At 40.5% G+C, this 15,271-nt stretch overlaps 2 protein-coding genes across 2 annotated transcripts; both read left to right on the forward strand.

Moving 5' to 3' along the window:
* The first annotated feature begins 1,956 nt into the window (after window positions 1-1,956).
* On the forward strand, window positions 1,957-2,889 carry LOC126015435 (olfactory receptor 148-like). Its single transcript, XM_049777959.1, has one exon. The coding sequence runs from the start codon at window positions 1,957-1,959 to the stop codon at window positions 2,887-2,889; it is 933 nt and encodes a 310-aa protein (XP_049633916.1).
* A 6,892-nt stretch (window positions 2,890-9,781) lies between these two features.
* On the forward strand, window positions 9,782-10,732 carry LOC126015795 (putative olfactory receptor 10D4). Its single transcript, XM_049778376.1, is given in 1 exon segment — window positions 9,782-10,732. A coding segment is annotated over 1 exon segment (951 nt).
* The last annotated feature ends 4,539 nt before the right edge of the window (window positions 10,733-15,271 follow it).

The raw sequence follows: 15,271 nt of genomic DNA on the forward strand, positions 1-15,271 counted from the left end.
TACTCCTAACCTCTCGAGATGTACATTTAATTGCTCCCTATTCTCAGGGGTCTCCTGCCCCTTGTGTTTTGGGATACACCATGGAGTTGGTTCCATAGGGATGATGAGATCATTCAAAACCACACAAAAGCAGTGATTTGGGATCATGCTAACTCTGAGAGCAGTACACTATGTGATAGGGCAGACGCCAGAGGTCTGACAGCATCCTCTCTCTGTGCAATTCTGCATGGGAAAGATTCAAGTGAAGACATTTGGGGTCCCCAGTTAGAAAACCCAAGTCCAACTCATGGCACCTAAATATGAGAGAAGTTGGAAGTGGAGAGTCTCAGAACTCTTTAGAAGAAAAAGAAGATAGAAGAAAGGAGAAACTTTTGCTTTCCTCCTAAGTCAATCACAGCCCTTTGGTCATGTAAGTACTCAGACTATCTCCCCGTCTTTTTCACATTTTACTTTAAACCCTCACTATTGAGTCCTGGAAGCTCAAAATTGTTGAAGAAATCTCAGGAACACCATTATCATTATATCCAACATCAGGAATATCTGGCATATATATATTGCTAATTTGTAATCAAATTCAACATTTATCCTATTCCAAGAACCACAGTTATGTAAGATTTAAACTTTGTATGTATTTTTCTGATATAAAAATATTGCTGTAGCATGCAATTTATTATCTTTATGGTGTATAATCTTTTCATATATAAAGATAAGTGAAAACCACTTTCCTGATTTCTTTTAAATTCTGCAAAGAACACCTATAATTCTTCTTTAATGCCCCACAATTCTGCTTTCACACAATGAAATGTTTCCCAAAGCCTGGTGACAGTCCTATTTTGTTCTGCCTTTACCTTGTCTCTTCTGAGACTTCCATCAAAAATAAGTCAATTACAGACTCAGAAACATTGAGTGGAAACAAAAAATGATCATACCTAAATACCAAGCCAAAGTCAATGACAACAGAATCAAGATACCCAATCTACAACAAGCTATGCACAAAGGGGACTTGTTACACTAATAATCCAGGGAGCAAATGAAGAAGGTATGGGATGCATGTTGGGGACAAGGGTGGAGGGAGGACAACACTGGTGGTGGGAATGGCCCTAATTCACTAATAATAGGTTAAAGACTTGTCATTCACATTGTTCACAATAAAAATTATTTAAAACAGAATGAAAATAAGTCAGTGACTGTGACCCTCAGGTAGCTACTTCACAAATGCTTTAGCATGAGACTCTATACCAACTAAAATACTCAAGAGTTATTAGATAGCATACTATTATGTATTGAAATGTTTCATTACAACAGTATAGGTCGTCTTTACAGTGATTCTAATATGTAAATATTCTCATTTAAGCAGATATGAAAAATCTATGGATATTCAATATTTGCCTAGCACTATGAGGAAAACAACTCACACCATGAGAGCACAATTAGAAGAACATCTCACTTAAGTCCTAATGTGACTACCATGAATCTCAATGTAGAATTCTCCTCAAAGATTCTTTTGGGGGCTCCATGTGCTCATTTAGAGCATGTGACCACGTCTCTGAGGAGCTGTAAACATGTTCTGAAATGAACTAAGGATCAAACACTTTCAGATTATTATTGTCCAACAGGTTGTGGACATTAAATTATGTTCACGTGTTATATACTGAAACCATAGCTCTTTTAGCCCATCCAGTGTATCATCATCTGGATAACCTTTGAGTCTAAATTAATGAATAAATTTATTAATATCTAGATTTCATTTACTGGTCCCGGAGTGACCTGAATGAATGAAATGACCTGAATGAATGGAAAAAGCTCTTACTCTTTATTACAACATAATTATGTTTAAACCAAGATGAGTGATAGGAATATATGGTTGGGCGATGTTTCATGTTGTCTGCCTTAAACCAACTGCAATATTTATGATTTTACAAATTTTGTCTCTACCCAACCCAGTCCTGCAGGAACATGAGGAACCACACAGAGCTGTCTGAGTTCATCCTTCTGGGAATCCCACAGACTCAGGGCGTAGAGATGATGCTCTTTCTCCTCTTCCTCTTTATTTACCTCTTCACCCTGATCGGAAATTTACTCATCCTAATAGCAATAGTTTCCTCCTCTGCCCTTCACACCCCCATGTACTTCTTCTTGGGAATCCTGTCTATTTTTGATATTTTGTTCCCATCAGTGACCTGCCTCAAGATGCTCTTCTATCTCTCTGGTCAAAGCCGAGCCATTTCTTTCAAGGGCTGTGCCACTCAGCTCTTCTTCTATCATTTCCTGGGAGCCACTGAAGGCTGTCTCTATTCTGTGATGTCCTATGACCGCTTTGTGGCCATCTGCCATCCTCTCAGGTATACACTTATCATGAGACCTGGAGTCTGTGTGGGTTTGGCCATAGCAGCCTGGTCCGTGGGCTGTCTTCAAGCTACTATTCTGACCTCTTTCACTTTTAAGTTGACCTACTGTGGCCCAAATCACGTGGACTACTATTTCTGTGACATCCCTGCTATCTTGCCCTTGGCCTGTGATGACCCCTCTCAGGCACAGACAGTGGGTTCCACTTCTGTGGGCTTCCTAGCTCTAATGCTTTGGTTCACTGTGTGTGTCTCCTACACACGCATTGGGATTGCCATTTTAAGAATCCGCTCAGCAGAAGGCAGGAAGAAAGCCTTTTCCACCTGCAGTGCCCACCTCACTGCAATCCTCTGTGCCTTTGGACCAATCATCATCATCTACCTGCAGTCCACACCCAACCCCTTGCTTGGTGCCATCGTGCAGATATTAAACAACATTGTCTCTCCCATGCTCAACTCACTCATCTATTCTTTACGGAACAAAGAAGTGAAAAGATCCTTAAAGAAAGTGTTCCACAATGTTGTGTTTACTGCTCTGGAATAATTTTTGACTTTTGATTTTTAATTTTATTGTCTCAACATCCTCCATTTTTTGCTCACACCTGGTTGTGGCCAGCATTTATATCTGGTTTACTCTGCTCCTGGAATTACTCCTGACAGTTCTTGGAGAACCACAGATATTAGCATGAACTGACCTGGAGTTAGCTCCATGCAATACCAGCCCTGTATCCTATTCTTTCTTTCTAGTCCAACATCATCCTCCTAGTTCCTTTTCTTTTTGCTTTTCCAAAGCACTGTATTCCACCTGCCTAGTAATGTTTTCTATGGCAGTATCTCCACAACACCAGAACTCCATGAATAACTGTGTGACTAACATTTTCTTCAGTGCCTCCTTACTCCTGGAGAAAGATCTTGGGTCACACCAAAAAGCTGACAAAACTCATCCTCAGAGTAAGTGATCCACTTTCCTGACTGTGAGTGTCTGTGCCAACCAGTTGAGAACCTTCTGACAATTTGTCACCAGGCCAAGTCACTTTCCTTTGCTTGTTCTGCTTTCAATGCAACTGCTCCCTTTTTCTTCCAGAAACCTCAGTTATTTCATGTTGCTAAAAGAATGTTAAGTCACATTGAGAAAAAAATTATCTGGTTTTGCAAGCATTGTGATAAAGAGCCCACACTGAACATTCGAAGAAACCCCTTGAGAAAGTCTCTCCCTTGGGTGCAGAAGTGCAGGAAGGTTAAGAGACCTTCAAATAATGAATACAGAGCTGCCTATTTTGTAGCAGAGAAGAGCCCAATCTCCGAATCACTGGCCCCATAGTTTTACTCATCTACCTAGTACAAGACTGCCTGAAAGCACCTGACCAGTAATTTACTCATTCTCATAATCTCCATCAGAGTCCATGGCTTTAGTTCTGAAAATGAAAATGTTTTAGAGATTTAATGTAACATGCTGATGAGTGTTGGTAATATTGTACTGAACATTTGAAATCTGCTTAGAGGGTAGATCTTCAACATGGGGGATAAAATAACATTCCGCTGAAGAAGACTGATACACTGATGAGCAAGATTGTGGGAACACTTTACAACTTATCCCTCTAGAAAAATACCCACCTGCACAAACTCTTACAGCTCTATAACCACAAGCTTCATGATCCAATGAACTGTGGAGGCAGGAATTTTTTGTCCTGAGGATTTGGGGATGTATTGTGGTATTAATGTATCTCTTAAACATACAAACATTTATTCTCTTGTAGATAAATGCTATCTTAATAAATAAATGTAAATAAATATTCTGGTATATAGCTTAAATATCTATAATCCTTATTTGTCAATTATTAATGGGTAAATGAGACCAGAATGATAGTATAGAGTTTAAGGTTTTGCTTTGCATGAAGTTTGATCCATAGCACCACACACAATCCCCACCGCATCCCGAATCCTGACAAGAGTGGTTCCTGAGTACCATGGTCAAAAGTAAGCCCTGAACACTGTTGTGTATGACCCTATCCACACCCAAATACTGCTTTTATAGGTTTAGATTCAAGGTTAAGAATCAGTGTTTTCATAAGCCACATTAGTGGAGATCTTGTGGGGAGTTGGTGCCTAGCTAAGGCTTATCAAAAAAGGTAAGACCAAGATGGGAGTCAGTAGGAAGACTGACTGGCAGGGAGCCTCTGGAGGCTAGCAAGCAACCAGCACCTGGCCTTGTCCCTGAAGGGAGCCAGCAGGAGGATTGAGTGCCCCCTAGAGGGGGGCAAGTGACTGGTGGCCCACCCACAACCCTAAAGGGCATCAGCAAGAGAACTGACAGGTAATGTGGTGAGTTCTTAGCCCCTCTGAGGCAGAGCCAGCATGAGGGCTGACCCCTCTTGCCATTCCTACTCAACATATTACTGGAAATACTTGCCAGAGTAATTAGGCAAAACCAAATCAAGGGCATCCAGATAGGAAAGGAAGAAGTCAAGTTCCCACTGTTTGCAGATGACATGATAGTATATCTAGAAAATACTAAAGACTACCCAAAAGCTTCTAGAAATAACAAATTTGTATAGCAAATTGGCAGGCTAAAAAATTAACATGCAAAAACCAATGGCCTTCTTATACACAAATAATGAAAGAGAAGAAATAAACATTAAAAATCCCATTCACGAATAAGTACCACATATAGTCAGCTTGGAATCAACTTAGCGCCAACTTAAAGAGGTGAAGGACTTATACAAAGAAAACTATAAAACACTGCTTCAAGAACTAAAAGAGGACACAAGGAACTGAAGATAATATACCCTGTTCATGAATTGAAAGGATTAACATCATTAAAATGGCAATACTCTCCAAAACATTGTATATATTTAATGCCCTCTAAGAATACCCATGACATTCTTCAAAGTGGTTCAAACATTCTTGAAAATCATTTTGAACGATAAACACCTACTAATAGCCAAAGAAGTCCTGAGAAAATAGAAAATGGGAGGTATTACTTTCCTCAACTTTAAATTGTAGTACTAAGAAATAGTAATTAAAACAACATGATATTGGAATAAAGAAAGACCCTCAGATCAATGAAACAGACTTGAGTATTCAGATAAAATCCCCAGACATACAATCAATTAATCTTTTACGACAGAGAAAGAAATGCAAATGGAGCAAGAAAAGCCTCTTCAACAAGTGATGTTGGAACAACTTGTCAGCCACATACACAAAAGTGAACTCAGACCTCTATTAAACACCATGCATAAATCAAAGGTCAAATCAAAATGAATATTAAAGACCTTTATGTCATACTTGAAACTACAAGATATATAGAAAAATATCAGCATAACACTTCATGACATGATACTGATAATAAAGGCAATTATCTTCAATGAGGAAACATCGATGTCCAAGTAAGTGGAAGCAGAGATAAACAAATAGTACTACTTTAAACTGAGAGACATCTACACTTCAAAGAAATCTGTGACTAGGATACAAAGGCCACCCGTGGGATGGGAGAAACTATTCAGCCCATACTCATTTAATAAGAAGCTGATATCTAAGACATACAAGGTACTAACACAACAAGAAAAAATCTAATCCCATCATAAAATGGGGAGAAGAAATTAACAAACATTTCCTCAGAGAAGAAATACAGGTGGACAAAAGGTTTATGAAAAAAAATGCTTCACATCATTAATTTTAGGGAGATGCAAATCAAATCAACAATGACAAATCATTTCATGCCACTGAGGCTGGCACACATCACAAGAACAAGAACAACTAGTGCTGGTGAAGATACAGGAAGAAAGAACTTTTATTCACTGCTGGTGACGATGCCAGCTAGTTCAGCCTTTGTGGAAAACAGTATGGATATTCCTCAAAAAACTGAAAATTGAGCTCCCATATGATCCAGCAATACCACACCTTAGGAATATACCCTAAGAAAACAAAAACACAATACAAAAATGCCCTCTGATTTTCTATATTTGTCACAGCACTAGTTACAATAGCCAGAGTCTGGAAACAACCCAGATGCCCGACAACAGAAGAGTGGCTAAAAAAAACTGTTGTACATCTACACAATGAAATACTATGCAGCTTTTTTGAAAAACGAAGTCATGAAATTTTCCTATTCATGGGTGGACATGGAAAATATTATGCTGGTGAAATGAGTCAGAGGGATCGAGGCAGAATAATCTCATTTATATGTGGGATATAATAAATTATACATATAATGATTATATAGAGTAATCTGAGTTTTTATATTCTATTATATAGAGTAATACATATCCCATTCTTATATGTGGGAATAATAATAATAATGGACAGGTTGGTAATATCCAGAGAAAATAGAGATGAGGCTGGAAGGATAAGCCCATAATATAAAACTTACCACAAAGAGTGGTAAGCTTAATGAGAGCATAAACTGCACTGACAACTAATATAATAATGATAGTGACTGAGGAGGTGGACTGCCTGTCCCAGAAACTGCAGGAGGAAACTTGGGGGGAAGGAAATGGAGAACATTGGTGGCAGGAACGTTACACTGGTGAAGGGTGGTGTGCATTCAATGACTGAACCCCAACTACGAACATTTCTATAATGGTACATAAATAAAGAAATCATTTTTTTAAAATAAAAAGACATTTGGTAAGGAAAAAAAAAAAGTAAGACCAGAGCTTCCATACAAGACAACAATTTATCCCAGTAACACAAAAATGTTGTCATAGATTTTTGTTAACCCAGGAGTAATTTCTGAATGTCAAGCCAAAAATAAGCTTTGAGTACTACCAACTATTACCCTAAAACAAAAAGGTCATAAAAAAATAATAATAATTGGGGCTAAGCATGGCGCAAGCCTAGGACATCTGCCTTGCACGTGCTAACCTAGGATAGACTGCAGTTCGAACCCCTAGTGTTCCATATGGTCCCCCACTCCAGGAGCAATTTCTAAACTCATTGCCAGGAGTAATCCCTGAGTATCACCAGGTGTGGCCCAAAAACCAAAAGAAACAAAAATAATAATAATAATGACCTCCTATAATATGCTGCAGCAATTACATTCCTAGGTATTTATTCAAACATAAAAACACTAAAAAACTACAAATATATGAGGATATACACACATGCAGATTAAATGTACCACAATCAATAGTCCAAGTGTCCAATAAATAAATGATGAGTAGGACCCGAAGAGATAGCACAGTGGCGTTTGCCTTGCAAGCAGCCGATCCAGGACCAAAGGTGGTTGGTTCGAATCCCGGTGTCCCATATGGTCCCCCGTGCCTGCCAGGAGCTATTTCTGAGCAGACAGCCACGAGTAACCCCTGAGCACCGCCGGGTGTGCCCCCCCCAAAGTAAAATAAAATAAAATAAATAAATGATGAGTAGATAAATTTTAGGCCACAAAACACCCTCTTCCTCCAAGTTTTGAGCAGAGACACTATGCCTAGCATCACCTCCCTCAACTTTTCTGTCTCTGCTAATAAAAACCAAATTCCCTGCCTTACATACTCAGTATTTGTGGGAATAAATGAACTCACATATTTATTAAACAAATCGATGGGGAATGGGTCAATGAAAAATTTGGCAATATACAACACCACTTTAACCCTTGGCAAGGAATCCTTTGGTACAAAGCAATTTTTATGTTTAAAAAAATAAGCAGTAATTATTGAGCATACAAGGCATTTAAGTAAGAAGTGATTCTCAATCTGATTGCTCACAATTCTCTTGGGCCTATCTGAACACTCTTTCCCTCTTTCTCTTGGCACATGACCCAGTCAAGGAAATCAGATTGGAATCAGATTGGAATCTGGAACTGAGACACACAGAAGCAAAGGGCAGCTGAAGCAGAGTCATCAAAAACTGTGGCCTGAGTGGAATGGCCAACCCCCCTGGACCCCAAAACTGGACTGCCTTGTTACCTCCCACACTTTCTGTCCTGAATTATTCCATTTACTGCTGTTTAAAATCAACTCTATAAGTTCAGAATAATTTATTTCTAAAGTAACACACATCTGGAAAAAATAGCCAACATCAAAACATACAAATACACGTGGTTTATATGCCAAAGGCTGAATATTATTGAAGAGTTTATTTTCCACAGGAAATTAGGAGTTCATCTGAAATCAAAATCCTCTTCTTTCTTCTCTTTCTTCCTCTTCCTCTCCCCTCTTCCTCCCTTGCTCCTTTGTAAGGTCCAATTATGCCAAGGAGTTAATTGAGTCTTTGTTTGTTCCTAACTTGAGGAAATAATACCCAAAGGAAGCTTATTAAAAGCCTCATGTGTTTGGAAATTGTGCAGTTCCAGGAGGTGGAGAAAAGATGGCCGTAAGGGAGTTGAAATCAATTTCTATTTGAAAGTGGCTGAGACACAGGAGTTCGGGGTCTTGTTTGCTGGTCTGCAGGCAGATGGGGATCTAGACAGAATGGGCACCCCTTCTCTGCACAGCAGAAGGAGTGCTCTCTAGCACCGGTCATGTTCCCTGCGGAAATCATGCTTGGGCCATGTAAGTGCCCCAACCTCATCCCTTCTTCTTAATCTGTCTACTCCCCACACATGCTCCCACAAAGGCTATGAACCTGGGTCTTGGGAAATAGAATTCATGGCTGAATCTGTAGCTTCAAGAGCTTCCTGTTGGAAAAATTAAAACTGATTGGGGGGAGAGGGGCATCAGGATACGGACATTCAGAAGAAGGTTATATCCTGGTCTTTCATGCCTCCAAACAAGGTTGTTGTTGTTGTACACAAATTTGGGTTAACTCGACAGAGACTGGGGAAACTTTAGAGAGAAACTACCTCTCACAGCACCCAATCCAGAGCCCACGGGCCACCTGAGGGTGATTTTCTGTGCAGGAGCAACTAATTCCAGCCCATCTTTCAGACTTTTTCTCATGACAGGGGGGAAACTCTAGGGAATGATGCTGGGTGCTTTGTGTGCAATATGAAAAACTTAAATAGGAATGTTTTGTTTTGTTTTGGGGGGCACACCCGTTTGATACTCAGGGGTTACTCCTGGCTACACGCTCAAAAATTGCCCCTGGCTTGGCGGGACCATATGGGATGCCGGGGGATAGAACCGCGGTCCTTCCTTGGCTAGCGCTTGCAAGGTAGACACCTTACCTCTAGCGCCACCTCACCAGCCCCTTCCAAATAGGAATGTTTATGTCATTAAGGCAAAGGGTCTTTATATCTGTCCCTTTATAGGAACCACCAAGTAGGGTTTGGAATTAGTGGGACTTAGTAGCTTTTCTGAAGAAGAGCTGGATGGAGACAGGCCAAGGAAGGCTTCATGGTGAGGTCACTGCAAAGGGAGAGAGAAAAGTAGGGGATTATGCCAACTCTGTGAGGAAGTGACTCATCCACACACACCTCCTTTTCTCTGGCTTCCCCCATGCAGAGAGATGCCAGTCAACCACACATCTCTTTTCACAGACACTCAGGAGTCTATTCTCCCATGGAAATGAGGAACCGCACGGTGATAACTGAGTTCATCCTGCTGGGAATTCCTGAGACGAGGGGTCTTGAGAATGTCCTCCTGGTCCTATTCTCCTCCCTGTACATATGGACCCTCTTGGGAAATGCGTTCCTCCTCATGGCCATTCTGTCCTCCTCCCGGCTTCACACACCCATGTACTTCTTCCTGGGGAACCTCTCCATATTTGACCTGGGCTTCTCCTCCACGACAGCCCCCAAGATGCTGTTCTACCTTTCTGGGCATGGCCAGATTATTTCCTTTGAGGGCTGCGTCGCTCAGCTCTTCTTCTACCATTTTCTGGGCTGCACCGAGTGCTTCCTGTACACCGTGATGGCCTACGACCGCTATGTGGCCATCTGTCACCCCTTGCGCTACACAGTCATCATGAACCACAGAGTCTGCTCCGTCCTGGCCACAGGGAACTGGTTGGGGGGCTGTGTCCATGCCACTATCCTAACCTCCCTCACCTTCCAACTCTCCTACTGTGGCTCCAACGAGGTGGCCTACTACTTTTGCGACATCCCTGCCATCTTGGCCCTCGCCTGCGAAGACACCTCGCTGGCCCAGAGGGTAAGCTTCACTAATGTGGGTCTTCTGTCTCTCATCTGCTTCTCCCTCATCCTTTTTTCCTACACTCGCATTGGCATTTCCATCTCCAAAATTCGCTCTGCAGAAGGTCGGCAGCGTGCCTTCTCCACCTGCAGCGCCCACATCATGGCCATTTTCTGCGCTTTTGGCCCAGTGATCATCATCTATCTGCATCCCCATCCCAGTGCTCTGATGGGGGCTGTTGTGCAGATATTGAACAATATGGTCACCCCCATGTTGAATCCATTGATTTACAGCCTGAGAAACAAAGATGTAAAAGCGGCCTTACGAAATCTTGTTTCTAAGAAAGACTTTGCCCTGTAGAATAAATACGAAAACTGAACATCATTGCTGGATTCTGTTCCTTAGGACACATTCTCATCCCCAGCTCCCAAAGCCTGATTAAATTAAATGAAACTCTGAGTTAATCTATACATAAATTAGTTTTAAACTGTCTATTTCCCTATGCCATAATAAACATATCTGAATTACATAACAGATGCAATAATTTTTATGTTTAAAAAATGTCTTTTTCTCCTATATGGTAGCTGATTCATTATATTTTTGACTTATGAGAATACTCTCAAAATCTCAGTTAAAAAATGCATTAATATAGGGCCGGAGAGATAGCATGAAGTAAGGCGTTTGCCTTGCATGTAGAAGGATGGCGTAGAATCCTGGCATCCCATATAGTCCCCTGAGCCTGCCAGGGGCAATTTCTGAGCGTAGAGCCAGGAGTAACCCCTGAGCACTGCCGGGTGCGACCCAAAAACAAAACAAAAAAAAAAATGCATTGATATATATCTAAAAGGAATAATGGGAAAATATTTCAAGTTTAATTCAGATTAATACTATCTTCCTTTGGTATCTAAAAACTTTTCTTGCAGACCTTAGAAGTCAAAAAATTGAGTTATTTTTTCATTTACCCCTAAAAGAATCCACCTTTGCTTTGTAAAAAATAATTCGAGACTAATCTTTAAAGATGAGTTGAGGGGCTGGAGAGAGAGTACAGCAGGCAAGGTATTTAATCTGCATGTAGCTGCCCCACTTTTAATCCCCATCATCCCCTATTGTCAACTAAGCCCTAAACACAGAGCCAGCAGTAAACCCTAAGTGCAGCTGGAGTATCCCCAAAATAAAAAAAAATCTAGTTTAGGTGTTAAGCATTATGTTAAAAATCAGAGCATTAATCTACCTTTATCTGTTACACATTTGTAGAATTTACATTTAAATTGAGTTAATAGCGATCTTTTCTCTCCATAAAAATAATATATTTCCCCTTATAATGAAATATGTATGTAATTTCTTGATTCTCCTAATCTCTTTATTCCATAATGCCAAGGAAAATGACTTGCAAATTCTACTTGTAGAAACTATGCCTTTTATTACTAATATATTCTCATTCTTTTCCTAATCTTGTATTCTCCTTCCTTTTGTGTTTTATCCAGTGGCTGTTTGTGAGGTTTCCCTGTAAGTCACATAAAGGGCTTTTCTGTAAAGCAGCAGCCTGCCTACTGCCTTCTCATCAGACATCTCCAATGCACTTTTCTTCCACTGATCTCCTGCCCAAAAGCAATAGGTTTTTCGCAAAAGGTCGAGCTGAAATTCTACTCCAGCAGTTGGGTTGAAATTCTATTCTGCACCTAGTAAGGTTTTTTTGGAATAAGGGGTGATTATATAGCCAGGAATTTACTTTAATTTATAATATTTTAGGGACAGACCTGGTTTTGTAAAGATAATATAATGCCTCTTGAGAAAAGTAGAAATAAGTTTAAAAGTCTCCAAATTAGAACACTGCAATTTCATAGAACCAAAGCATCTAAAACATGTCACCAACAGCCCTGAAATGAGGCAAAACTGAAGGAACCATGAAACTCACCGGCTGCCTCGACCTTAAAATAAAATGAATATGCAACAGCAGGAGGAAGTGTGGGTTCTTTTGATACTTAGGATTTACTATACAATATGCAAATATATTTTTATTTGCCTAGTTTCTTTCTGAAATCCCCATAAAAAATGCTGTGTTCAGAATCTATGCATAGGCATTTTAATTTCACTGGCACTATCTGATGTGAGTATATCTTTGCATCATTGTGGGTAATCGCTATATAGCGGCTTCTGGTGAAAAATGTGGCCAGACATAGAGTTCAATGAAATATGAGTTAGATTTTTGCAATGGGGATCAAAGTGTGGCATGGCCATGATGCGCAAATTAACTCGATTCTAAGAGAGTGCAGAGGATGGACTCTAGGCAGATCCCCATATTACCTGGCAACAAGCTGGCTGATTCTGTCCCACTTTCCCCACCAGAAGGCTCGGGTCAACTCAGGAGGCTGAAAAATGCATCTTTCCAGACATTTCTAATCCAGCTTCATTCGTGATTTAAATTTTTAAATTTAAATTTAAATTTTTAAATTTTTGACACTCGGTTGGGAGTATTTATCATAAGTTCTTGGGTCTGTAAGATGAAATTGAACAAAAAGGTTACTGCTTAGTTTCCCTCAACAATCATCACTCATGCATGACTGGATCATTGGGTTGTTCAGCTACCACACATAGTACAAGTGTGCCATTCATTTTTTAGGCCAACTGATGGATTGATGGAATAGGGTTCAATGCATCTGTTTCAAATTCCTCTTGCATGGGAGTCCAGGATGTAGCTCACCATTTAAGGGTATGCCCAGGTGCTTCATCTCCACACATTGCACCCCCACAAAAATTCCACAAAGATTCTTTCCAACCTAAGAATATGGCAAAGACTCTCCAAGTCCATATCAAGTTGTGCTTTACACCAGGCAAGCGGCAGAGAGTCATATTTGGGTCATGACTTGCTTCTTATTCGTCTATTCTACTGTCATGGGAGCTACCCTCTCTGGCACAGGACATTTCTAGAGTTTTTGCAAAGGCAAGAATGAGAAAATGTCCAGGCCTTCCCCTGTGGACAGTGGCACTGCCAGGAAGGACCTTCCATTTGCTGTTAACATTGGCCCACCATTCACTGTTGACTTTGGCTCTGTCTATCAACTTCTACTTCAACTCTATGCTAATGCTTCCTGGGGCCTTTCTACTCAGCAGACAGTCTCTCACCAATGGATTAACTGGGCATACAGGAGGTCTTGGTCTGGAAAAGCCAGGTAAGCTAGTGTGGAATCCACGGGGTGCCATGACTGAATTTACCAGACATCATCCAGCCCTACCCAGTGGGGGAGATCACAGAGCCTCTACTCTGGGTCACAGCCCAGTCTTTGCAAAGGCTTCCACGGCTGAAATGTCAGGAAGGACAAGCAGCATAGTGGAACACTTCCAGAAAGAGAATTCGATAAGGTTCCCCCAAGAAGAAGAGGAAGGAGTGTGGGGTCCACACCTGAACCAAGATACAGAGAGGGACATTTAAGATAAGAAGGGCCCTCGCTATTTTTTTATTCTTATCACACATTCAAAAAATTGTAAGCAGAGGTTTCTTTTCCACCAGAATGAGTTTGTTTCAGCTCAAGAAAGGGTGAAAAAGGGTAAAAAATGAAGTGAAAAAAATTATAATAATGACAGTTTTCACATCAACGGTAGCAAATCACACACACACACACACACACACACACACACACACACACAAAACCCACTTAATTATAGTAGCAAAAATTATTAAACAAAAGAAGCAATAGAAACTGTCCTCGACTTAATGTAAAAGGCACTAAAAGTCCTCAGAGATAAGTGATGGGAGATGGGAAGTGAGTTATCTTGTCATGGGGTGAATGGTCAACTGATATGTGGGCAGGTTCAGCTTATCTCCTGGAAACACACAGCAGATTAGCTCCAGACTGGGCGATGGGCCCGGTTGCTATGGTTTCCAAATCTAGACCCCAGAAGGCCACCGCTCACTGCTGCCCTCTAGAGTCTACTTCTTGCTCTTTTCTTGCAGAAAGTGCTTTTCAGATTGGAGGAAAGCTACGAAGGAGTCTTTTCTCTCTCTTTAATTTAATTTAATTTTGTTCTGGGGAGTCTTCTAGATGATGCTCAGGAGCTCCCAAAAGTAGTTCAGGTGGTTCTTAGACAACAGAGGTGTCAAGTCATTGCTTAGCCCTAAAGGCATGATGTTATACCAGGCTCTTTGGTGCCAGGGCTGCAGGCAGAGGAGCTGGGTGAGTGTTGACCCTGGGACTCTGCCTGGCAATACTCAGGGCATCACATGTTGATGAGGATCAAAGCAAGGTGGGTACGTACCAGTCAAGCACCTAACTCTGTCCTCTCTTCCCAGACCTCTCTGCTCGCCTTTGCAGATTTTCTTCCAAAAGTAAAAAATATATATATGGAATTTGATTGCCAACCATTGTTGCTTATGGTAATGAAGGAGAGACAAATATTGCAAATCCTCTATTTAAATAAGAAGCAAATAGGATTATAGGGTATATTGTTCCTGAACAAATAAAAGAAAAACTATCCTATCGAGTAGTAAGAATTTTTCAGGGAAGAAAAAAAAACAGAATTATATTTAATTACAAAAACTCAAGCAATAAGTTATCAAAAAAAAGTAACCCATTTAAATCTCAAATAATTTAGGAATAAAAAGGTCATTTTTACAGGACATGGAATAATTTCTCCAGTACAGGCGAGTGTCCTAAAGTGTTCATAATTAAAGTAACACTTAGAGTGGTCTGATTATAATCAGAAATGAAGGTACTATGCAATATATTTTCTGTTCGGGTCCTGTGTTGAAGATTATGAGACCACCAGGGCCTTCCTAGCAGTGCTGGATGGTAGTGAGGACAATTTGAGCAAACACACACACCTGTGAAGTTCCTTTCAAATCCTCACCCTACACATTTTCCTAAGATCAGAGATGTGTGAACATTTATGTATTACTTTATCAAAGGGCTTGACAACACA

Source organism: Suncus etruscus, chromosome 8 (genome assembly GCF_024139225.1).
Source record: "Suncus etruscus isolate mSunEtr1 chromosome 8, mSunEtr1.pri.cur, whole genome shotgun sequence".
NCBI classification, from domain to species: Eukaryota; Metazoa; Chordata; class Mammalia; order Eulipotyphla; family Soricidae; genus Suncus; species Suncus etruscus.

What these genes read in the sequence shown, in the direction of transcription:
- LOC126015435 (XM_049777959.1), top strand. Translation starts at nt 1,957, where the DNA reads ATGAGGAACCACACAGAGCTGTCTGAGTTCATCCTTCTGGGAATCCCA.